The sequence below is a fragment of the Cavia porcellus genome, unplaced genomic scaffold (assembly GCF_034190915.1).
Source record: "Cavia porcellus strain 051 isolate PalLab524CR breed Dunkin Hartley unplaced genomic scaffold, mCavPor4.1 scaffold_8, whole genome shotgun sequence".
NCBI lineage: Eukaryota > Metazoa > Chordata > Mammalia > Rodentia > Caviidae > Cavia > Cavia porcellus.
Genome location: NW_026947491.1, coordinates 32501436 through 32526317, shown reverse-complemented (window position 1 = coordinate 32526317; position 24882 = coordinate 32501436). Strand labels below are relative to the sequence as shown.

The 24882-nt window shown below is 35.1% G+C and overlaps 1 protein-coding gene across 3 annotated transcripts in view; it reads right to left on the bottom strand.

Annotated features, from left to right (window-relative positions):
• Cntn1 (contactin 1) overlaps positions 1-24882 on the bottom strand; it is a 373034-nt gene that overhangs the window by 9574 nt on the left and 338578 nt on the right. For all 3 annotated transcript variants that reach the window (XM_063254557.1, XM_013159444.3, XM_063254558.1), the window contains one exon: positions 24363-24519. In XM_063254557.1, the coding sequence (XP_063110627.1) occupies positions 24363-24519 (157 nt within the window). The remainder of the gene's footprint in view (positions 1-24362; positions 24520-24882) is intronic.

Below are 24882 nucleotides of genomic sequence, written 5' to 3'. Positions count from 1 at the left end.
TGATTTTATCTCCTTAATGCCTCTTTGAGATAGAAAAATACTAAGCTATATTAAAAAAAATCTTAAAACCTTCTTCTAGTTCTGCCAATACATAGTTATATAACACTGGGGAAAACACAATTTTTACATGGTTTGACACTGCAATGTCCTTTTGCTATTTTACCTCTCAAGGATTTGGAGTTTTGTGCTACCAAATGATAGGACTCCATATTGTAAGTTCTAAGGTTCCTGCTGTTGCCATGAGTCCATGATTCTAAGCAAACCATAATATACAGGAGAATATCAAGCTATGAACCATAAAATTTGCTAACAGACTTGTTATACTTCGCCTTACTTACAATAATCATAATTACTATTAGCTTACAACTACATATTAACAGCTTGAGTAGTGTCTTTGGCAGCTTATTTCAGTTCAGTGAAACCTGCTGATCATCCTGCTGCTCCTACTTGTTTTACAAGTACAAAGCTGTCTGACAAGCAAAACAGATTTTTTTTTGGAGGGGGGGAAGGTACACAGTTTGTGCAAGTTTATCCTAGCAGTTGTATTTGCTTCTCACTATTGACATGGTCTTTCCCTGTCAAAATGCCAGGTGGCCAGGATGTATTTTTCTCAAATACTTTAGAAAGCAGTAAGCATTTGCAGGGGAGGGATAGCCAATTATTTGCTGAATAGTATAATAGCAATCAGCCTAACAGCCTCATCAAAAAGTTATGTTCAAAAACTAAATTTTGGTAATTACTTTTGTGCAAGGGGAGAACATAATCCTGAGTATTTTTAATGTTGGCTTTTCTTGCTTCTTTAGAATTACAAGGTGACATTTCTAGAGGAGTACGAAATTTGGGGTGAGGCAGAATTTTACTTGAATACCACTGCTATTCACTTGAATGTGTGACTTTTTATGAGGTACTTTGCCTCTTTGAGTTTCTCTGTATCTAAAATGGGGAGTGTCATGCATAGTAGGGTATTTATGAGAATTAAATTTTTAAAAATATTAGACATGTATAGTAAAGACTATCAATTAATTATGAAGTTAATATAAAATTTAATTTGTTCACTAAGATTGTTTAGTATTTAGTGAATATAGACAGAGGCTAGAATCAGACAAATTCTTCCATAGAATGTACAACAGACATGTAATGGTTTCATGGATTTAATTCCAAACCTATACAAAATCTTTAACAATAACATTTAATTTCTTTATATTTGACCTATGTACCAGCAACCAGAGCCAATTTATTAGATAATCTTTGCATCTAGCCTTGGCAATAGCTTCTTGATAGTAATTATTCATTGAACACATCAAACTAGCACCGGGATTAGTTTTTCTTAAGTGTGATTAATGTTAGACAGCTTTACGACTTAGGGGCCCATTCTATTTTGCTATCTTCTCCGAATTTGTTTTTGAAGCACAGACACAACAAGAAACACCAAAATTTAGGAATGGATGTGTCCTCTCATGTCATGACATCCTTCCTGGTCAAGGTTTATGATTCCTCCTTAATGCAGAGCTCAGAGGCACAAGACTTCCTACAAGCGTAAGGCTTCCTGGGCATTTTTTGGAGCAACAGATCCTGGGCCTGTTGGGATTACTTAGAGATGATGGAAGACGTTCTCCTATGTTTCTCTTCCTCATTCGTACTGTTGCTTTATTTCTTTCTGCTTTTGGGTGATTGGTGGCATTTTAGAATATCAACATTAAAGAGAAAAAATAAAATGAGCTGGTCAAAAGAGTTAATTTTCCTTAGCCTAAGATATGTTTATTTAAAATATACCTAAACAAAAATAAATCCAAACCAAGAGAAACAGATCTTCCTGTGGAGTCTGCTGAATTCTTTTTATTCTCCCTTACAAAGAATTTGAGAAGATGATCTTTTGCTGCCTCTGACATGTATGCTGCAGGCTGTGGTGGGGCAAACAACTACTTCTAGGTGAAACCATTGATCCCAGAGACCTTCCCTGCTAAGAAACCAAAGGTCATGCGTATTTGCGTGAATAGTAGAAAGCGTGTTTTAGAGCATGTCTAAAATGGCAGGAGAGATAAAATACATTCAGTAAGCATACACTTCTATGCCTGCTTATTGTAGCACAATCTTTGTGGGAAAACTCATTCATCAGTTCTGGGAGATACAGGCATGTGGCCTGTGAAGAAGGCTTAGAACAGTGGCTCTTTTCAGGGCTGTGGGAACACCCTGTAAAAGCTTCTGTTGTGCAGTGCTGTGGATCCCAAAGCAGAAGCTGAATTCTATTTCCTATGGCTCCTCTGTGGGACCCTAATTAGTACCAGTCATTCAAGTGGGTGGCCTACTTGGCAGCTAGTCTGGTTTCATATGTGTGGCTGCTTGTATCAAAGTGTACATGTGAATTAAATCCAAATTTCTATTTTGCCTCCACTTATATTTTAAAAAATAAAATGCTCCTTGAACGAGAAAAACATAGATTTCAATTATTTGTCAGTGTTTTAGACAGTTTAATCCACAACATTTCATTATTAAACCTCAGTTCAACTGAGTTCTTTGTCTAAGTGTTCCCTTGTGCAAGATATTTTGCAGCACTCCGCATTACTTCAGCTAATGTGTAATTGAAGTGTGTCACTCTCTCTTCATTTACACAAGAGGACCCTGGGATTCACATTTACCCACCCAGCAGGAGGCAGAATTGGAACTGATTTTCAAATCTGAGTCTAAAACTTGTGCTGGTTCCTCTTTCCTATGCATGATTTCGGAGCACCTCTTAATATTGTTAGAGGATGCCAGGATCCCAGCTGTCCTCAAGAAATGAGTGAAAATTTAGACATTATTACAAGCATCTCAGTGTGTTCCCAGCCATGACAGCCAAGAATCCTGTTCCCCAGTTTCAAGTGATGATTTAGGAACACAACTGCCTTGGAAATTTTCCTATGGTAAAACTAGAGTGAAAAGACCAGCTTAGTCTTACTGATTTATCTTTACCTTTGGAGCTCTAACCGAGTAATTCACCTGTTAAAGGTAGAATTCTGGTATTTAAAATCTCTCTTAAAATAGCATGCTGAATTCCTTTGTGTGAATTGGGCAGGGGTCATACTATAGAAGTCAGTGTCTTCTACCACAAAGGGAATATTGATACCTTGTTCAACACACACAATGTATAGTTCTTATGAGCAAGTTCCCAGATTCACTGAACAACTCCTGAAACTAATACATTATTAATATCACTATTATAAAAGATTGTGAACAGCTGCATCTTCTCTTTGCTTTCCATAGGAGAATAAGCTGCCCTAATGAGGGTATGAAGTGGAGGAAGGAGTTATTGGCCAGAGATAAGCACTGGCTGGTCTAGAGAATTAGAAATTGTGCTTATCCAGCCTCCAATCCAGACAATCTATAAGAATTGGGATACTTTACAGTTATATTTACACTGAATTTCTGAGGTTGTTTTTATATTTTTAAAAATTTTTCTTTCTTTAAGAGATTAATTCTTAGTCATAGTTTAGTAGAGCTGGATGGTGAAATATTAAATTCTTTTCAAATTCCCATTAGGTTCCAGAAATAGGAGAAAACAGATTAGCTTTCATTGCTTCTGCAAAGAATTCATAAAATCAACAGAATATTTGCTCTGTTCAAACCACAAGGAATTGTGGGAAATTCTTTAAGAAACCATGTTTTGTTGATCTTGAACAAGTCAGTTCCCACACAGTAAATGAGAGGCTAAAATTTTCTTTCCACACCAGTATCTCTATCAGTACTAACTTCTATTAATCACTCACTTATACAATTTATAGGGTTATTATTACCTCTTTTACCCTTGAGCCTTGGATTTTGTTTTCAGTATATCTCTTGAGACTGTATTTTATACAGAGGGAAATGTAAGAATGCTAATAATTGGAAGTAATTAATAGTGAATATTATAGGTGGTGAGAGAAGTATTAAAAAAGCTAGAAAGAAGTTTGAGAGCAATGGCTCAATTTGGACAGAGTATATATTAGATGAGCTGTCCAATCTCCTCACTATGTTCTCCGGGTTCTTCAGTTTTTAACAGGATTCTCTCTCTCTCTCTCTCTCTCTCTCTCTCTCTCTCTCTCTCTCTCTCTCTTGCTATCCATATATATGTATAAATGTGTATGTTGTATGCATGTATATATCTATATGTATGCATGTATGTGTGTAGTATATATATATATATATATATATATCCTTTCAAGTAATTATTCTTATAAAAAGTACCCTACCTTCTGCATTGCTGAGCTCTCAGTTCATGACATCACCATGCACACAGTTATTCACAATAGTAACTAAAAGTCATTTGTAAATGCTTTTTCTCCCTTATCTGCAATATATCAGCCTGGTTACTGGGATCAATTGAGTTCATCTCCAGTACTGCTTGGAAAACACTCCGTTCCACTTTCATTGCCTCTGCTTTATGAATTTTGTGACTCATTGCATCTTGTTTAAATAGAAGAGAGAAAAAGTTGAAGAAAGGAATTTAAACTCCTCTCTTTCCACTGTCTGATTATAACCCACACTCATTGTGTCTACTCTTATATCTTCTAGATTCACTGAATAAGATACCATTTTCATGTTTTCCCAAATATCATTTGTTTTGCATACAGGAATGACCATCTATTCCTTTTATACCTCAAAAGTTCTGTATTCTTTCAAGATTCCCTAAACTGTCACTCCTTGAAACAATTCCACATGAATTTAATTATTTTCCCTTCAGGGTTTGCATCTACAGAACTTCTTACATTGTGCCACAATTATTTTTCACCTGTTTTAGTCTCCTGTGAATGGAGGGCTCTTCAAATAGAGAACAGAGACTGTTCTTATTCATCTTCAAATTTCTAGGCAACAAGTCCTCCCTTTCACACATGTGATGCTCAGTACATTTTCTTGATTAGGTTAATGGTCAAACTTTTAAAATTATATTGTTAAGCCATGCCTTGGATTTTTCCAATCTACTGTGGTTCTACCATGTACATTCCTTCTCTATCTCTACTCTCTCTATGTCACAGGGAGATCTTTTCTTAAAAAAAAGTAGTATAGGGAATTAGTTTCTTCATAAAATTTTCACTTTACCATAGACTCAGAATCAAGTAATCAGCACATCCAAACAACAGCCAATAAAGTGTTCAATTCAGAAACATGAACATAAAATTGTTTCATTGACATATATTCTAGAAATGATTTTTAGTTAATCATAGGTTGATCTTGTAACATAGGTCCAGATGGAAACAGAATTCACCAAGAGAAATTAGCTGCACACCAAACTTTGAAAATTTTTTTCTCTGTAAAAGTTCTGTTATGGAAGTTGTAAAATTTATGTGTTATTTCACACTTCTCTTGCTTTATGCAATGACTATGTCCTGTTTTCTATCTTGCCAGGAATTTAATTTCAAACCAGGAATAAATGACTATTTCTTTAGAGGAACACATTTAGGTAATATTTTAATTTGGCTGTTTTAGCTTTAACTGAATCAGAAGAGTTTTCTACTTACACAGATGGACTCTCGACAATTGAAATAAGGTAATCTGAGGTTATGTAATTCTTCCTTCTTCAAGGACCATGTAGATTCTTTCTGTTTAGATAATAGTTAAAGCTATGGATTGCCCTCTCCCGCATAGATAACAAAATGTGGTACAGATTCAAGATGCTAGAAATCTCACCTCTGCCTATCCGGAACTCATGACAGAACCAACTGGGTATTTCTGAGTATCTTTGCTTTTCTCCTTTTATCCCATGTCATGTCCCAGTTTCAGGTTCTTGTAAAAAGTGATCATATGGAATTAATTACATATGGGCATAGCAGAGAAATTCAGAGCACATGCTTTAGAATTAGAACTAAATCATTTGAATTTTGTTTCCTTACTTTACCAGCTGAATGACTTCGGGCAAGTTACTTAAACACTTTGAACTTCAATTACTTCAATAAAATGGTGATAGTATCACTTACTTTATTGCATTATTATAACAATTAAGGACACAGTACACAGACAGCTATTATGAATAAGTATTTAATAGTTGTTATGTCTTCCTGGTTTTAGAAATAGGGAAATTTTTTTCTGACCTGCTCTATTTGTCAAAAACTATGAATGTCACATGGCCACATTTCAAAGAATTCTAGTAACAGACTCAAGAAGGGTAAGATATCTGGTCAGGACAGGTCGGGTGAGAGGTATTTACAAGATAATGACTGGCGTCCAGGACACTTATTAAGCCAAGCCAGAGGAGGTCACAGGTATTTTGCCTGGAATGCCTAAGTTTTGTAGAATTGAGAGGGGACCAGATACTCAGGGGAGGCTTATATTTCTTTCAAATAATAGCAGCTTCTGAGCTGTAATGCTCTAGGAAGGTCGAGAGAGACAAGAGAAAATCACTTCTAGGGAAGGTACATTGATAGGATCGAACTCATAGGTAAACATGTTGGGTATTTTAAACTAAGTAGACAGTTCACAAGTACATGTTTTTTTTTCTACATGAAATTCATGCTTATATGTTTGGATATATTCCATTGTTCACAAAGACTGTATAAAAAGGAAGAATGAATCATAGCTTTCTCAAAATAATCAGAGAATAGATAATGTCACAAACCACTTGAGACAGGATGCCTGTGTTTTCAAAATATGGTGGCATCATTATTTTTTCTACTTCTAATCTTTCCTTTTTAAACTGGCTTTGTGTTTTAGATTTTTTCCTTTGGATTACAGTGTCCTTGTAATACTAGAGTCACACACGCCAAATCTCTGTTATAAAACTGTTACCTTAATATGTAAAATTAAATGGATTTTCTTTCTTGTGTCCCTTTCATTGTAAGTATTCTCTTTGTACAGTATCTTAGTGCTTTTCACATTTCAGAATACATTTTTCATAATTTTAATCATTTAAAATTAATTTTTAGCTTATAACTAATAATAGAGCAAATACAAGGCATCTGATTCATATGCCTTATATTTCTTAAGGATCAATTAATGTTCCTAAAACATTTGTGAAAGTCTCTCAGACACTGTCATACACCAGTTTTTATGTGGGTAGCTTTATTGCTAGCGTAAATGAAAAAAATTAAATATTGAATCAAAATGTCTTGTAAGATTCTTTGAAAGATAAAATATACGATCTTACTTATGAGATATATGCTACTTCATTGTAAAAAGGCTTACGAATAATTCACAAAGATAAAGTATGATAAAAGAAAAAATTAAATATAGAAAGGATGAAAAATAAAGTTAGGAAAAATGAGATAAAACAGAAGATTCCAAAATAGCATCATAAACTAACAGTACCATTAAAATTACTAACCTTTTTCCAATGTCTCTGGTGTCCCAGGTACTTTCTAAAAATACTCCACATGTATTTTTGTTTAAAGTATACTGTGGTGTATATATTTTGATAGAGATATGTCATAGAATTAGCTCTAAGTCTTGACCAAACCATGCAAACAAATATTTCAATCATAAAGCTCATCATCCAAAATATAAAAATAAGTAGCATTTTAGGAGGGATCCATCTACTGGACTTGAGTACAGAAAATAGAGTGCAATAGATCTCCTGTTGGCAAGAATATGTGATAACAGTCTATAATAGACGCTAACATAGTCCTCAAAAATACAGTGAATTAAGTGTGTGATTTATCACATTGTTTTCCAAATAGTTCTTTTAAAGCAGAGTACTGAGTTATAGAAAAATATTGATAATCTGTTTAGAGAGCATGTAAAGAGAATAAGGCTCCTATTTATTACTCCTCAATGATTAATATTTGAAATGCCTGCCGATGTGGATGGATTATAGATTTGGTTTTATTTGTGTGTGTTTATACAGAGTGGATGGTAAGAGATGACCTGTTCTGGAGCTCATGTAGAAGTGGTATTTCCATGCTCCTTTCTCTATAATCTCATCCTCTATGTTGAATCAGCAATGCATACACATACACATTTGGGTAAGTGTGAACACAGAGAAATGCATACACAATGCAATGCATAGAGCAATGCATACATTCCTTTCTCTATGTTCACCCTTACCCAAAGGAATTTGTAATTATGCATAGAAGGAGGACATTGAATCATATAGCAAAACATATCTTCATTAATTATAGATACCATAACATGATTTTACATGATTTTTTTTGTTTTTATTGCTTTTAAAAATGTGTTCAATCTGAACAAATAACAAATATCAAAATAAAATTCAACAAAATTTGATTCTCTGCAAGCACAAAAACTCATGTGTTCTAAAAACACCTTGCTGAAATTTGGGATTGATTGATTCACAGACTGAATGGACCTCTGGGAAGCCTGAAGCCTATCAGAGAGCAAGCATCATCAGAGAGTCTGGCACCAGGTATATGAACATAGATTCTGTTGGCCTGAAAAATCTGATATAGCATAATGATTTCAGAGCCTTAAGTGACCACAGAACATAAAGAGACATGTGGTGTAGCTGAAACACTAAAATTTCCTGAGTGGTAGCAGATATTAGGGGGGAAAGTATTTAAAAGGCTTCTTTGGGTAGCAATAATGAAATCTGATAAGCCTCTCTCAAACATGCTTCTAGTTTGAACTGGGTGGCAAGGGCTTGTAATACATGAAACAGGTTTTAACTTACTCATCTTAGTCACAAAAACAGTAAGAACTTATTATTCACAAAAAGTAGGCGCATCATTCCACATAATAAAATGTACTTATGTTAAATGAGTAAGACACATAAACAATAAAAACGTGCAAATGCATAAGAATGATATAGGCATCTTGATTACAGAAGTCAAGTTTTTGAGATATTGGAAATAACCTCACAGAAACAAGCTTACATATCACAAGCTGGGAGTTAATTGTAATGACCAAGATTGACAGAAATTAGGTAACATACAAATATGAATGTGATCTAGTCTCACTCTGAGGAAAACAGAAAACCATGGGAGGTTTTCAAGCAGAGGAGTGGTTACAGCTGACATTTTAATGTGATGACTGTGGTCATTCTGTTGAAAAAGAACCATACAGCGCTAGGCAGAAAACAATTGAATTGTGAGTTCAGTCCTGGAAACAAAGTATGAAGTCTGGACCAAAATGGTACCATAACAGCAAAAACATGTATTTCTGGACACAGTACATTGCTATGATAAGACCACTAGCTTGTTCAAATAAAATGAATACAATACCTAAAATCTAAAAGGGTAATTTCATGGGGGCCATTAGAGATCCTGACAAGAGCTATTTGGATAGGATGTTGGGGTGAAAATCTGATTAGAGCAAATTCACAGTGAAATTTGAGAAGAATTAAAGATGGTAAAGATGGACAAAAAATTTGCTGATTTTAGTCAAGAAAATCAGAGTCATATATATATTAGGTACAACAAGAGCTCTTCCTTTTCCATTCTCCTGTGTTTGTTTGTTTTCTTCCCCCTTAATGGATGGGTAAAATTATTGAGTGCTTGCATGATGATGAGAAAGGCTAAACTGAAAAAATAAAGTGATGATGTGGAAGAGAAAGGAAATGCTGGTGGGAGCAGGATTCTAGAATTGAGAGGTGCTGAGGTCTGACTGGGGCTGCCAGCCAAGAACAGCAGTGCAGCCAGAGCTGAGAAGGTGGGCCTGGGCTTAGACCTAGACTATTGTTTCTGACTCCTCCCATTTTCTCAGAAAAACAGAGAGTAAGGTTACTTATTAGTGAGCACTTATGACAAAAGGGGCTTGAAAATTTAAGGAAGATAATGGTATAAAATCATGTAGGTGAGAAGAATAGATATCATGAGAAAACTCTCTCAAATACCTCTCAAATGTGGAGCAGCACTATGCCAGTGTCACAGATTTAAGGTGAATACAGACTTCATGACGTTATTCTTTTCCAGCCACAATTAGCTGTGAGAGCTTGAGCACAAAAGAAGTAGTGAGCAGGACTTAACCAAGAGTTTAGCCAGTGTGTGTGATGAAGTCACACAGTCTTCATGGGCTGTCTATCTTTCCTCTCTTTTCTTCCTCCTCTCCTTAGCCTCTCCCTTCCCTCCTTTTTTCTGTCCTTCGTTCCTTTCTTCTTTTCTTTCTTCTCTTCCTCCCTTCCTTTTGTTTTTCTGGTTCTTAGACTGAACCAAGGGCTTTTGCACAGAGCTATATCACCAGTCCTTTCTAAACTTTTAAATTTTTAGACAGGTGCTTGGTAAGCTGCTGGGCCCAGATCTGCAATCCTCTTGCCTCAGCCTCCCAGAGTGCCAAAAGTGCAGAGGTAATTGAAATACACCATCAAGAGAATGCTGGAGTTACAGGCCTGCTTGCACCAGGCCTGGTTTAGCAGCCACCATGTTTGAATGGCATGTAGGAAGGGCAGTGTCATCCGAGAGAACATAATTTCAGATGAATTAAAATGAAACATTCAGTGAAAAGACAGAAGTTACAGAAGACTTTGTTGAAGACTGATAGCAAATCCCAGAGAGCAGAGTCAGAAGGTTTTAAGAGTTAAGTGTGGATAGAAATGAGCAGAAACATTGGGTCCTGGAACTGTATTAATCTGAGAGTTGTTTTAAGTGACCCCTTGACACAAGTAAAGAAGGAGCAGAACCTGCCTGCCACGAGGCAGAGCGTGCTGGCGCGGAGTCCAGCAGGGAAGATCCCTGTGGGAGGATGCCCTGCTGCCTGTGCCTGGATGCCTTGTGGGAGGTGCTGTTTCAGGAGTTTGGAGCTGAAGGGAATGGGGCGAAGTACAGACAGAGTGCGGTTTGAAATACGGAGTTGGATTCTTACCTGAGACTGAAGAAGAAGCTGAGAGCCTGAGAGCAACAAAGGTCAGAAAGAAAGCAGTGGATTGGGGCTGGTGCAGGGAGGAAAACGGTGAAGCATTGTTAGAACTGCAAGAAAATTTGAGGGGAAAGGCTTGGAAGAGAAAGCCAGTTATTACTCAGTAAGAAGCTTAATTAAGATTATTTAAAGGTGTACTATTGATAGTACTACCAAGATTTGCAGGAGTTCTTAAGCTTTCCCATGTGTCACGGACGCCTTGAGTCACGTGTGACTGTGAACGCCTGAGAACACCGGACACAATGTCTTTACAATGCAGTATGGGTTAAAAGAAAAACGATTGTACTGAAATGAATTTATAAGAGTATTATATATTACACTGGCTAGGACATTAAAATGGTACACTTAAACACGTTGAACAATAAGAGTTAGGAGGGATTCTATTAATATTTTTGAAGTAATAGTTCAAGAAGTGAAATATACAATGAGAATATGTGTGATTGGTAATGCTACCCCAACTTGTGTTTGAAGGATGCTACACTTCAGTTAGAAATGAGAAAACATTGCAGTTTCCTTTTCTCATTCAAGTGTCAGGCCCTCTTCAAATTCTAATTCCTATTCAGTCTGTGGAAATGAGGGAGAGGCTGAAAGAGGGGGACAGAGAACAAGATCATCAGGAAAGGGGAGGTAAACAGAGTGGGAGGCCAGGACATAGCAAGGGCCATCTAGTCAGATACTAACATCCTGAGAATCCACCACCTTCAGGCGTATTCAGACTGATGCATCTTCTCTGGGTTAGAGTCCTACATAGCCAGTCCTCTGTGATCTACCACATCCTAGGCCCTTCTGCTTTTCAAGCCTGGCGATTTAGTTTTGAATTTTTAAGAAAAATAGATGAACATTATGCATGTAGGACCTGGTATAGAAAATTATAGCAAACAACTGGCTAGAGGGAGAAGTTCATAGTATTGAAATGTTCAAAATTCTTTATTTTCTTTGGATCTGACGCTGTAAAAACTGCCTCTGGAATGTCACCTGCTTCATTGCCCTGACTCCAAATGAATAATCTACCAAGCGGCCTGCCTGCTAGCCTTACTCAAATGTGGGAAACACTCTGACACCTAAATGTTCCTTCGTGAATTACCAGAGCTGGCCCCTAAAGTAGTATAAGGTGGGCCATTTAAATGTGTTGACACATTGCTTTTCAGTTTAACTGTTTATATTCCTTCTTATTAAACCATTAAAGCTTTTCAGTTACATTTGTAAAAATTTTGCAAGACTTATGTTTAATAATGACAAATTTCCTTTCCTTTATAAATGTTTTTCAAATTAACGTGACAGTGAATTTGGGTCAAACTTCAGAAGAAAACTTAAAGTACAACTGTTTCCCAGTATTGTCTGAATTTGTTTACAAATTTCCACATAGCCTGCAGTGTTTCAGAGGAAAATGAGTTTTGAAAGAACATTTTGATAGCTGATGCATACATCAATTGATGACAATTTGGATAATTTGATTATTTCATTTATTTCTTAATCTTATTTCAAAAAAGATTATAGAGTAACAGCCTGTGATTTGAGAAGAGGCACATCTATCCTCATAGTATGTTTCGAATTCATGTGACTGTACAAATGGATATAGATATATATATAGAGAGAGAGATATAACTTTTCATGCATTAACATATCAATGCTCCAAGAAAAGTAAAATTAAGCTTAGTAGTAGTTTTTCCATTACACATAGAGGATAAATAATTACATAAGATTATACATTTTCTCATGACTAATTTATTGATGCAAAGTATTATGATCCATCATAACATTGGCTGAAACTTTACAACTAATTTTCTCTAAGTTTGGTATTATGCAAATAAGATGAGAAAACATCCTACTTAGTAAAACTAGAATTTTGCTGATACTGAATATTTAGAAAGGTAAATCTCATTTTTGATTAGAGTATCTGTTAGGAAAACTTTTTTTTCTAAAATTCTGATGTGACTATAATCTTCAAAAATGACAAATTCCTTTAAATGCTAACCCTCTTTTCCAAAGCATTGACTATATATTCTCATTGCTAGGTTACAATTTCAGTTCTTGCAGCAATATTCTTCCAAGATTATAGACTTCGAGGTAAAATTTCTAACTTTAGCTTCTGAAGGAAAAGTTTTACGTCAAAGATTTAAATCATGTGAAATGACTATTCTAAAATAAGAAACAAAACATACACATTTACAATTTTCCTATGATAGTAATGATTAAAAGATTTCTTAAATACTCTTCTCCACTTGCCAGCTTGAAAGCTTTTTAACACTGACTGAAATAACTATATATTTCTTAAAAGACATACTCGTATTTACTGTCTTTCTTTGGATCAGAAATTTCTCAACTGTTGACATAATCTTTTGTAACCTGCTCAATATCTTAAATCATCATTTTAATCTCTGGATCTGTATTGATGATAATTCTTTTTTGCTTGAATTAAAAATAATCCTGTCTTTTGAAGCTAAATGTTCAGCCTTTCTGTATTTTTCCGTCCTTCTTCTGCATTTTTATCAAGCTGTTTTTGACCTCGTTACTCTTCTTTCTAACTTTGAATATTAAGCAGAAATGCTTTTGGTTTTGGTTTGGTTTGTTTATTTGTCTTCCTGTGTTCTTCTTTACTAACCTACTCTTCATTTTTTTGTTAGTATATTTACTCCTTAAGAAATTCTTGCTCAGATTAGCTGTATAGTTTGATCACTTTGAGGAATCCTAGAAATGCTATTCTACTAGATTAGGGCTAGTCTTTGACTAATTCCAAATGTAATGGGAAAGGTTTCCTCAGTGATTTCAGGGAAAGGGCCTTTAGTTTTAGGACAAAGCTGCTAAACAGAGAGATCCTCTTTCTAATTAGGCATAAATAACAGAGTCTGTGTAATGGTTAATTCCTAATGCTGTTGCAGCCTTTTGCATGAAAACAAGCCTTTGAAAGACACTGATATTGAGGCTATTGAGATGGAGGAAAAGGTGAAATGCTGTGCCTCTAACCTGCTTCCTCCAAGTCAGATCCACCTCTAACAGTCCACTCAGCTGTGAAAACAGTCCAGTTATCTTTCCACTACTCGCTCAATTTAGTCAAATTGACAGTTAAGATCAACAGCACAGAACTAGTAGACGGGGGTCCTTGTTGCTTTTTATGCTCAATTGAATACAGGAGTTCTAAAGTTATGTTTTAAAAATTCTAATTTACATAATTAATTTTAAGTTCATAGAATTAAAAAGGGAGTTGAAAAATGGTTTTTCATTTGGCATTTTCTATGATTGCCTTAACTTGCTAGGGCTGCTGCAACAAAGCACCACAGATGCTTAGGCCTAACTGATACAAATGATGTTCCTCACGATTCCAGAGGGTAGAAACCCACGATCAAGGTGATGGTGGGGTTGATTTCTTGGAGGCCCCTTCCCCTTGGGGCCTTGTGGAAGGGCTGTGTGTATTCGTAGTTGTATGATCACAGTCGGGCCCAGTTGGAGGAACTGGGCCATGGGAATGTGACTTTGGGGACAGAGTCCCTTCCTCTCTGCACTCTGCACTCTTCCTCTGAATCCTGCTTCCCAGATGCTGTAAGTTGAGCATGTCTCCCCCCAGCCTTCTGCTGTGATGCTTCTGCCTTGCTGCCAGCCAAGCATAGACTGAACTCTTAGAAAATATGAGCTCAAATAAACCTCTTTTTTAAAATGTAAGCGTCAAGTATTTTGTCCCAGCAACAAAAATATGACCAATACAAGCCTTTTCCAGATTGCTCTTTTCAGAGGCACCCTTAAGAGGCCAAACTATTCTAAATTTTGTGTTAATTATCTTTTTTGGGAAGTTTTGCTGTCATATGTGCTCCTCTTCAAACATTACTTGTTTCCTTTTTAACTTCTCATAAATAGACTTCTAAGTGTTGTTTGGTGGCTTGTTCATGAGCATGAACAATTTGGGAATTCTTAAAATAAAAATTCATTATTTTGTATTAAACTACACCAATCCTATTCTGGTCTGCATTTGGCAAGGACTCCACCCAGTGTGAATTTCTACACTTAACTCTCAAAACTGAAGAAAAACTTTTCTAAATGCTAAGAATTAATCCATGTGCATTGCTGTCCCATGAATCACCAAGAATTAAGGTAATTTAAATGTGTGTCTGAGGATGAAGTGTTCTGTATTTTTTAGCATTTTGTATTTAATTAATTAAATATAATTTTAAAACAAAAAAAAACTACACCAATTTATGATCTTTTAAATATAAATGTGGAAAAGTCTTTGCTAAAAATAAGGATGAAACTTTTTATAATCTTACTTTATAAACTGATAGTAACATTTTAAAAAGTTATTTACAGCAGATACAACAAAGATCTTGAATAGAATTTTGCAAAAATAGGACTATAGCTACTAAACTATTTCATCTCAATATATTTCACCACAATAGTAATATTATTAAAATACTTCATTAACGAAGATTTTTAAAATAAAAAAATTCCTAGACAAAATGTTTAATGAAAAAATTTGAGCATTGATTTTTAGATAATTGGACAATTTCTAAGTAGATACCATGTCTTTAAAAACACTGTCTTTTAGTTCAGTAATTCTACTTTTAGAGTCTATTCTAAAACAAAATTAGAAGTTTAGAGAAACAGGTCTATAAATTATATAATATTTCTGTACTCCATTATGAATAATGTTAATACATTTATTTTATTATGCTGGTATAATACTGAAAAGAAAATACAGAGAGCAATTAAGTATGGTGGTTACTCTACTATTGCTGAGTCTGGGAAATCAAAGATATTAATCATTTTTTATAGCTTCAGTAAATCTTTCAGATATTTTGAACCTATTATTTCTGTACCTGTACCATAACTTTAATGGTGTAGCTAATAACAATTTATATGCCTTGTGATTTAAAAGCTAAGTCTTTTTCTTAAGTTCAGTGAACATTTTTTCAAAATTCACATTTAATTGGATTCGTCAGCTTTGTTTGGATGGCTATCAGGAAAAGCTGCCCATGTTGGGAGAAGATATACTGTGTTTTCTCCTCACATCTAGGTACCACTTCTCACACACAGTGTGTTCCTCTCTATCTTTGAGTGCATTTCCTAATCCTCCTGCCCCCAAAGTTCCTGTAGGGAGAATTGGAAGATCTTGAAGAAGCAAAAGTCTGCAGAGCCCTGCAGCGGTGAGAACTGTGGTAAGGCCCACAGCCCGGGAAACCTCTGGTGGAATCCTGTTGGGTGCTGCAGGAATGCAGACCAGCAGCAAGGTTCCCTTTAGCTACAAGTTACTACTTCTCTCAAAGCTACCAGACAGTCAGTCTCACAGCCTTTAAAGTTTTGCTTTCTTTTTTTTAAGAGAGAAAAACAATAAAAATGATACAGAAACTCAAAGCAATGTAATAGGAAATTAACAATGGCTAATTTTCTTGTATTTCTTTTTTAAAATTTTATTTAAAGAGAAAAAGGGGTAGAAATGATACATAATACATAATTTCAAAAAATAAAGAGTAAGAAATCACTAGTTGATAAATTCCATATTGTCCTCTTAGAAATAGTTGTTCAAGTTACAAAGTAAAGCATACAAAGTGAACATTCAAGCAGCAAGACTGGGAACAGTTCTGTTCAAAGATCCAACAAAAACTTAGTAATATGATTATCAGTCTTACACACATCAACATACATGCAATTATATCTTTTAGAGCACTTTCTTTTCCTCTCTTTTTTACAACAGTAATTACACATTTTGGGTTTTATTACTCCTACAGTTCTTATTTCTTTTTACACTAGATACACAATGTGATATTTATAAATATAAATATGATTCTTTATTTCACTGAGGATAGTCTCAATTGTCTCCATTTACCTATGAAGGCCTCAAGATCATCCTTTTTATAGATGAGTAATATTCCATTGTATAAAAATACCACAGCTTTCTTATCCACTCTGCGGTTGATAGGCATATTGCTTTTTTCCAAGATTTAGATATTACAGATTGTGCTGCTATGAACATGGGTGCACACATATCACTGTGATATGAACTTTTCAGTTTTTCTGGGAAAATACCCAGGAGGGGAATAGCTGGGATGAATGGAACTTCCAATTCTAGTCTTCTGAGGACTCTCCATACTGATTTCCATAATGGCTGCATCAGTCTACACCCCCACCAACAGTGGAACAGTGTTCCCTTTTCCCCCACAGCCTCACCAACATTTGTTATCAGTTGATTTCTTGATGGCAGCCATTCTTTCCGGAGTGAGATGAAATCTCAGCGCTGTTTTAATTTGCATTTCTCTAATGACCAGTGATGGTGAACATCTCTTCATGTATTTATTTGCCATTTGTATATCTTCATCTGAGAACTGTGTGTTCATCTCAGATGCCCATTTTTGTAGAGGGTCTTTGAATTTGGGGGGCTTGATGTTTTTCAATTCTTTTTTTTTTTTTTCTGTCTTTTTCCTTTGTATGTGTACCGGGGATCGAACTCACGACTGCCTGCTTTCAAGGCAGGCGCTTACGCCGCTGAGCTAAACCTCCAGCCCCCGATGTTTTTCAATTCTTTATATGTTCTTGATATAAATCCTTTGAGGGATTGCTGGCTAAAATTTTTTCCAACAATAGCTAAAATATTGCATATTTTTATCTTCAAAGTAGTTGCTCAGATAATAAGATATGGGTAAACAAAATTGATCAAATAATATAGGCACAAGCTGTTATTTTCAATGAACTGATAGAAATTAGTAGTATGATTATCTTAGCAATCTCATATATTTTTTTCTTTTCCCTTCTTTATTTTCTCCTTTCTCCCATCCCAATTCTTTCCTTTTGAATAATTTCTTTCCCTCTCACACATCTATTGCACATTTTGGACCTTATTTACTCTTTCAGTTTCTTACTAGGGAGACAGTATGATGTTTAGACAAGTAAGTCTGATGATTTATTTCACTTATGAGTGTGGTCTCTCTTTGTGACATATAAATGTCTAAAGTTTATGCTTTTTAATAGCTGAGTGGTACACCATTGTATTAAAAATACCACATTTTTAAATCCATTTTGTGGTTGATGGGCATTTGCATTACTTCCAAGATTCAGTTATTAAAAAATTATGCTGCTATAAACATGGGTGCATATATAACGCTGTGGAATGATGTCAATTCTGGGAAAATACCCAGAAAGAGAAAGGCAAGGTCAAATGGAATTTCTAATCCTAGTTAAAATGTTTAGTCTTGATTCAAAAAAAGGGATACATAAGTCTGTGATAATTTAATTGCTAGCTATTTATCAACTTAGAAACATATAGGCTGAATTTATTCACTTGAACTCTCAAATGGATTCTGCATGAAATATGAAAGCATAAAATGTTTGGTTATTTAATTGAACTTTTAAAATTTTTTATTTTAAAGAGAATAAAACAAAACAAAGGAGAATAAAGCAAACCAGAACAAAACAATGCAATCAATATAGGACTTCAAAACAAGACAACAGGAAATAATCAGTGGTTACCACAATGCCTCATATTTTCTTCAAAACAGCTGTCCATACCATCACACATAATAAAGTCAAATAAAACCAAACAGACTAAAACCAATCAAAACAAAAGAATAAAAGCATTACAGGACTTCAAAAAAATAGGAAAACAAAATGGCTGCCATACTATCTCTTCTTTTCTTCAAAACACCTTCCATATGATAAAATCAAACAAAACAAAAAAGACTAAAACCAATCAAAACAAAAGGATGAAAGCATTATAGGACTTTAAAACAAGATGATAGAAAATCAACAATGGCTACTTTTCATCAAAATAGCTGTCCACACCATCACACACAATAAAATCAAACAAAACATATCAAAACAAAACCAATCAAAACGAAAAAATGCAAACATTATAAGACTTAAAATCAACAATGGCTACCACAATGTCTCATTTTCTTCAAAATAACTTTCCATGCTATCACACATAATAAAAGCAAACAAAACAAAACAATAAAAAAATTAAAATAATGAAAGTTCTATAGGACTTCAAAGCAAGATAATAGGAAAACAACAATGGTTACCATAATATATACCATTATCTCCAAAACAGCTATCCATACCATCAAACACTATAAAATCTAATAAAATGAGACAGAATAAAACCAAACCTAACAAAATCATGAAAATGGTATAAAAATTCAAAACAAAATAATAGGAAATTAGCAGTGGTTACCTTTCCCTTATTAGGCATTTCCTCCCCTATCACTTTCATAGTATCTATTGTGCTTTCTGGATCCCACTGACTCTCTCAGTTTCTTATGGTAGGGGGATAACTCAATGTTCACCCATATGAGTCCAAACCATTTCACCCATAAGCATGATCTCCAGTTGCATCCATTTACCAACAAGACCTCAAGATTATCCTATTTTATAGTTGGGTAGGTTTCCATTGTATGAAAATACCGTATCTTTCTTATTCATACTGCAGTTGATGGGAGAGTTATCCTTACTTTTTTCTGATCTCCTGTCACATGGAACAATTATTTTCTCTCCTTTGATTTCCAGTCTATGAATTTCCTTTCCAGTTAAATGTGTTTCCTGTATACAACATATTAATGAATCTTATTTCTTGATCCACTTTCAGTTTTTTTTTCTTTTTATAGGTGAATGGAGGCCATCTACATTAATGGATACAAGCAGCATGCATTGGTTCATCTCATGCTATCTTTCTGCTGTTGGCCCACCACTATTCCTCTTTATTCAACTGCCTGTTTTGTTTTGCGATCCTCCTCTGCTGCTGTTCCTGGAACCATGGTCATCTTTATCTCTCTCTAGAATATCCTTAGCGCACTCTGTAGGGTTGCTTTGGTAGTCATGACCTTCAGTTGTTCTTTATCATCTTTATCTTATTTTTCCATCAATTTTGAAAGATAGCTTTTCAGGGTAGATCAATCTGGGTTGGAAGTTGTTTTCTTTTAGGATATGAAACACTTCACTCCAAACTATTCTTGACTTGATGGTTTGTTTTGATAAGTCTGCTGTGATTGTGATGGGTTTTCCTTTATAGGTGATCTGTTTCTTTTCTCTCACAGCTTGTAATTCTGTTCTTGTGCTGAGTTTCTGAGATCTTGATTGTTATATGTGTGGGTGTAGATTTATTTTAGTATGGCTAGTTAGAGTTCTACATACTGCACTTATCTGTATGCCAGATCCTTTTCCCATGTTTGGAAAATTTTCTGCAATTAATTCTGTAAATAGTGTGTTTATATCATTTGTGTTGACACCTGCTTCTTCACTGATACCTATCATTCTGAAATTATTTTTCTTTGTGTTACCTTGCAGCCATTGAATTGTTGTTTCCTAATTCCTTGTTATTTTTAAGAGATCTTCCCTTTCATGATCACTAGCTACAATCTTGTCTTCAAGGTCTGAAAGTCTTTCTTTAGTATCTTTCAAGTGGTACTGCCAGCTTTTCATTAACTTTTTAAATTTCCTGGAAATCTTTTGAAACTGTTTCATGCATTTAATGCCTTCCTATATTGTTCATTCAAGGTTTCCACATTTTCCTAGTCTCTTCTTTTTTTTTATCTATATGTCTTCTTTAGATACGCTAAGCAGTTCTTTCATTATGATTGTGATTTCTTCTTTTACCTGAGACATACTTCTGATCTCAATACTTTTACAGCCTCATGAAGTTGTTTCTTCACTTCAGTTGCTATTCTGAGAGAGATTTCAGGATGTGGCTTCCATTTTCTTCCATGACTGTATCTCCCAGACTTGTTCTGTCTGGGTTAGAGGTCTGAGATTGCCTTTTGCTCCTTTATCTTGACATTTTCCTACATTCTTCCCAAAAAGACAGCTGTGAGGTCCTAGCACTTTCCACATAGGCTGCCCTTCTTCGGTGTAGGGCAATGAGAAATGCACCTGGGTTTCTCTGAACCCAGGTTTCCAAAGAGGTAGCAGTGTATAGGGCAGCCTTCTCCAGACCCATTCAGCTACACTGAGGCTTCCCCAATGGCCAGGGGTGCATGGTGGCATGGCTGCTGCTTCTCTCAGCTTGCATGTCTTCACTGGAATTCCCCTGATAGTGGCAGGCACGCATGTGTGTATTTGTCTGACTCTCTAGGTGGCCACTGGCTGCCTGCAGGAAGCAAGCTTTCCAATGGTGGAGGCAGCTACTCAAGGGTGCATCTGGCTGTATCTCCCGCAGAAGCAGGAAGCAAGCTTTCCAGTGGTAGCAGCAGCATACAGAATAGATATGGCTGTCTCTGCCTGCACTGGCTGCTTGAAGGAAGCAAGCCTTTGGCAGCCAATATTTGGTTATTTAAAAACAGTTTCAAAATAGTATTTTCTGAGTAGTATCTGATTATGCCTTAATAACAAAATTTTATTAAATTATGATGGGTTTATAAGAATGGCATTCAACTATAACACTGTCAAATAATATATAATTGCAAATAGTCAGATGGGTAATATTTTCATAGCAATCTGATTTTTCCAAATGATAGAGGACATTTACAAAGTTGCTGATTTGGGGATCATGGAGTTATACAGCATCCTGTCATTAAGAAAGGCAGGGATAAAGCCAACATAAAATCACTATGTATGTTACCCTCTTCTTCCATACATAGCTACTTCACAGTAGAAGCTTAAAATATTTTTGGTGCTTGAAAATGCCTATAGAAAAGATATTTGCAGAAGGGATGGTGTTTTTCAGCATTTCAGTTTAATAATGTATGAATTAAACCTAAGCATTCCATCTATTGTCTTTCCTTTTCATACTGCACTAAAGGGCACTAAAGAAAGGAACATAGGAGTAAAGGAATTAAACACTAAACATTCTACCTAGAAAGTGAATCCTTACCCTCTTCTCTTCTGATGGACAGAAGAGGACAAAACAAAAAACAAAATGTGGTTTTCATTGCCATGTTTCAGTCATTGGCTTTGATTATGTAGAGTTATGAAAAACTGGTTTAAATGCTTAGATTACATCATCGATAGTATCATCAGGATAAATTACACATTTATTAGAAGACACAAAGTTGATGAAATTGACACATAGTAACCTTAAGTTAAATGAAAAAGATGCCTTGTTCTCTTACCATCTTTCCTGAACTTACTCTGGTGCAAGGCATCTTTTAATCATTCCATAGCAACGACTTGATAGTTCATCTCCTTGTGTCTTATGCCCTTACTAGATTAATTTCCCACAATCACCAATATAAATTTTCAGATGAGGAAATCTGATTCCTACCACCTAGAAGTTTCAAATGAATGCTTTTTGCCTTTCAGAAGAAGCACAGACTGTGAAGTGTCCTTGAAAGACCTCTTTCATTTGGCTCAGATATCTACAGTCTACTTAAAAGTAAAAATAAGGGCTTAAAATATGTGTGATAATATATATATAACTATAGACTTCTTTCTGGATGTTTATTCATGACTAATGGTCCTTGCCAAGTGATAGTTTAAAAATGTATAGCAAATATGAAATAAGTCAATTTAGCCTATTGAAATTCATATTTAAAACATTGTACGTGTTCAAGCATCCTCTTAATTTACAACGACTTATAACAATAAAATGTTTTTAAAAGATAATCTAGGATTTATGAGAGATACTATTTTTATGACAAATCACTTGTACTGTTAATTTGCCTTAATGGGCATTACAAATGTTCAGTAAGGAATGATTCATTAAGACCTCAGACAGTATTCAGACCAGAGATAAGTGGAATTTGAAATGCTAACATATGTGTAATACATCAGATCTGTAAACAACACATAGGACTGATAGATAAATGTATCGATTTTTCTGGAGCTCTAAATTGTAATCGTAAATCGCCACATGTTCGGGTTACTAATTTTTCTTCTCTGAAAAAATCATAAATTAATCCAAGAGTTATTTATTAAAATCCTATATACGCAGAGTAGTACCCTCAGTGCTAGAAATTCAAAGGTAGAACAAAGAAGATAAGTGCTTCCTTCCACGGAGCATAGATTCACGAAAAGAGAGACAGACAATAAGCCAGGATAAATTAATACAAAAGGTTGTTTAAATAACGATAAATATTATGAATAAAGAAAGAGAAAAAGTATTTGGATACATGCAAGAGAATTATTCAGTGAAAAACTACCTAAAACTAGTGGCCACAAAATGCTGGTCTTAAAGGATAACATCTGTGCAGATAAAAATTGATAGGGGTGAACCCCTGTGCCAAGGTTCGGATAATCCCGTATGGAAGGAAAAACAAGTACAGAGGCCTCAAGGTAGGAATAACATCACTGTAGCTAAGAAGATAAAGAAAGTTAATGGACAAATGAGATACCTCTTTTTTTTTTTTTTTCTTTTTCTTTTTTATCGGTACCGGGGATCGAACTCAGGACCGCCTGCTTGCAAGGAAGGTGCTTATGCCGCTGAGTTAAATCCCCAGCCCCGAGATATCTCTTAATTGAGATAAGAAGAGTACAGACAACACCTGGGGACATCTTAGGGGTTTTGAGGTATTTTATGAGATCTCTAAGAGTAGCTTCTCATGAGTTGATTATGAAAAGTTTTTCATGTAAGGCTATGCATAAAAAGTAAACTAAACGAGACCAAGTCAGAAAGCAGAGTCATTAGAATTCCAGTAGGGCCAGAGAGGGACGTGGAAATGTATAAAACTTAGCACAATTAAGTAATAAACTCTGCCTGCTATACTGCAGACATTTAATATGTTTATATTTAAGTAAGTTAACTAGCAACATAATGCCTATAAAATCTAACAATGTATGAAATTACTGGATTCATATTTTAGATGTGAAGCTGAAACAAAGAAAAATATTAGGAGTCTTTAAACTTGTAAGCAGGGCTAAAATTTTCATTTCTATTTACATATTTCTCTCATTACAAGTGATATGAAAAATCTGCAAGGAAATCCAAACTTAAATAAGAAAGTTGCAGAACATTACTATTCCCCAAACAGCTGACACTTTATATTAGTTCTACAGTCTCTAGTTATAATTGGGCTGAGATGAATAACTGAAGTTTTGCAATGGATAAAGAATACCCCTTAGTTGGTAAAAGATGGAAAACAGTGTAAATGCATACGATGACTGTAAAAAAAGCAAAGAATATCTCATCTGTAAGTAAGCCCAGGGCTTTTACATTGAGCTGTATCCCCAGCCCCTAATTTTGTTTTTTTGAAACAGGATCACCATAAGTCACTAAGTCATGCAGGGTGGGCTTAAATGTGTGCTCCCCTGCCTCAGTCATCCAGAATGCTGTGATTAGAAGCATGGCTAGTTAATATCTTATATTTAAAGTGTGCTTTTTGGTCTTAAATATTGAACAAATATACACTGAATCACACAAAGTGATGACTTGATATACATATGTAATGATTACCACAATCAAATTAACATAAACATCACCAACCATCATGTGCATTAAAGATCTGCAGAACTTACTCATTTATAACTGAAAGTTTGTATTTGATGTCTACATAATAATCAACAAATATGTGATATGCTGCAGATTTACTTTCATGAGACATAAGGGAAGAAATAGCAGGCTTCAGTCATCACTGGTATTCTGAACCTACTTAGGAAAACGCTGACACTAGAGTGGACATTAGGCCTACATTTACTGTTAGGAAGCCATGTGGCATAGAAACTTAAAGATACTTAACTGAAAGAGGTCTTTAGGGCTGACTTACCTGAAATTTTGACTTGTGACACCACTCCATCACCCCCGTCACTGTGTGCTCGAACCTCTACCACATATTCTCCATCCCTGGGGATTGGAACCTCTATGGAGTGTTTATGAGTCGAATACAGCTTGCCCTCATGCTGGCCATCAGGTCTATAGAGTACCTGATAAAGTTCAAAAATATGAATACTTAACAAAGTCATAATAATGAGCCCATGCCCTAATGCAAAAGTCAAAACAAACCTTCTTTATTTGAAAAGAAAGAAAGAAAGATAAAGAAAATAAACACATCTAAAATCATTGGGAAAAATCAGGTTATCTTCAATTCACAGAATTTAATATCTGCTGCTATTTTGGGGGATGTTACCGAAGAGAATGTACCACAAAGAAATTTTTTAAGTGATCAAAATAAATTTAAAAAGGAATGTTTTAAAAATTTAAATTTAAAAAAGGGAAGGAATATTTAAAAAAGAAATAGTATATAAAGTAAAATCTAATATATTGAAGTGCTCTAAAATATTTCTTTT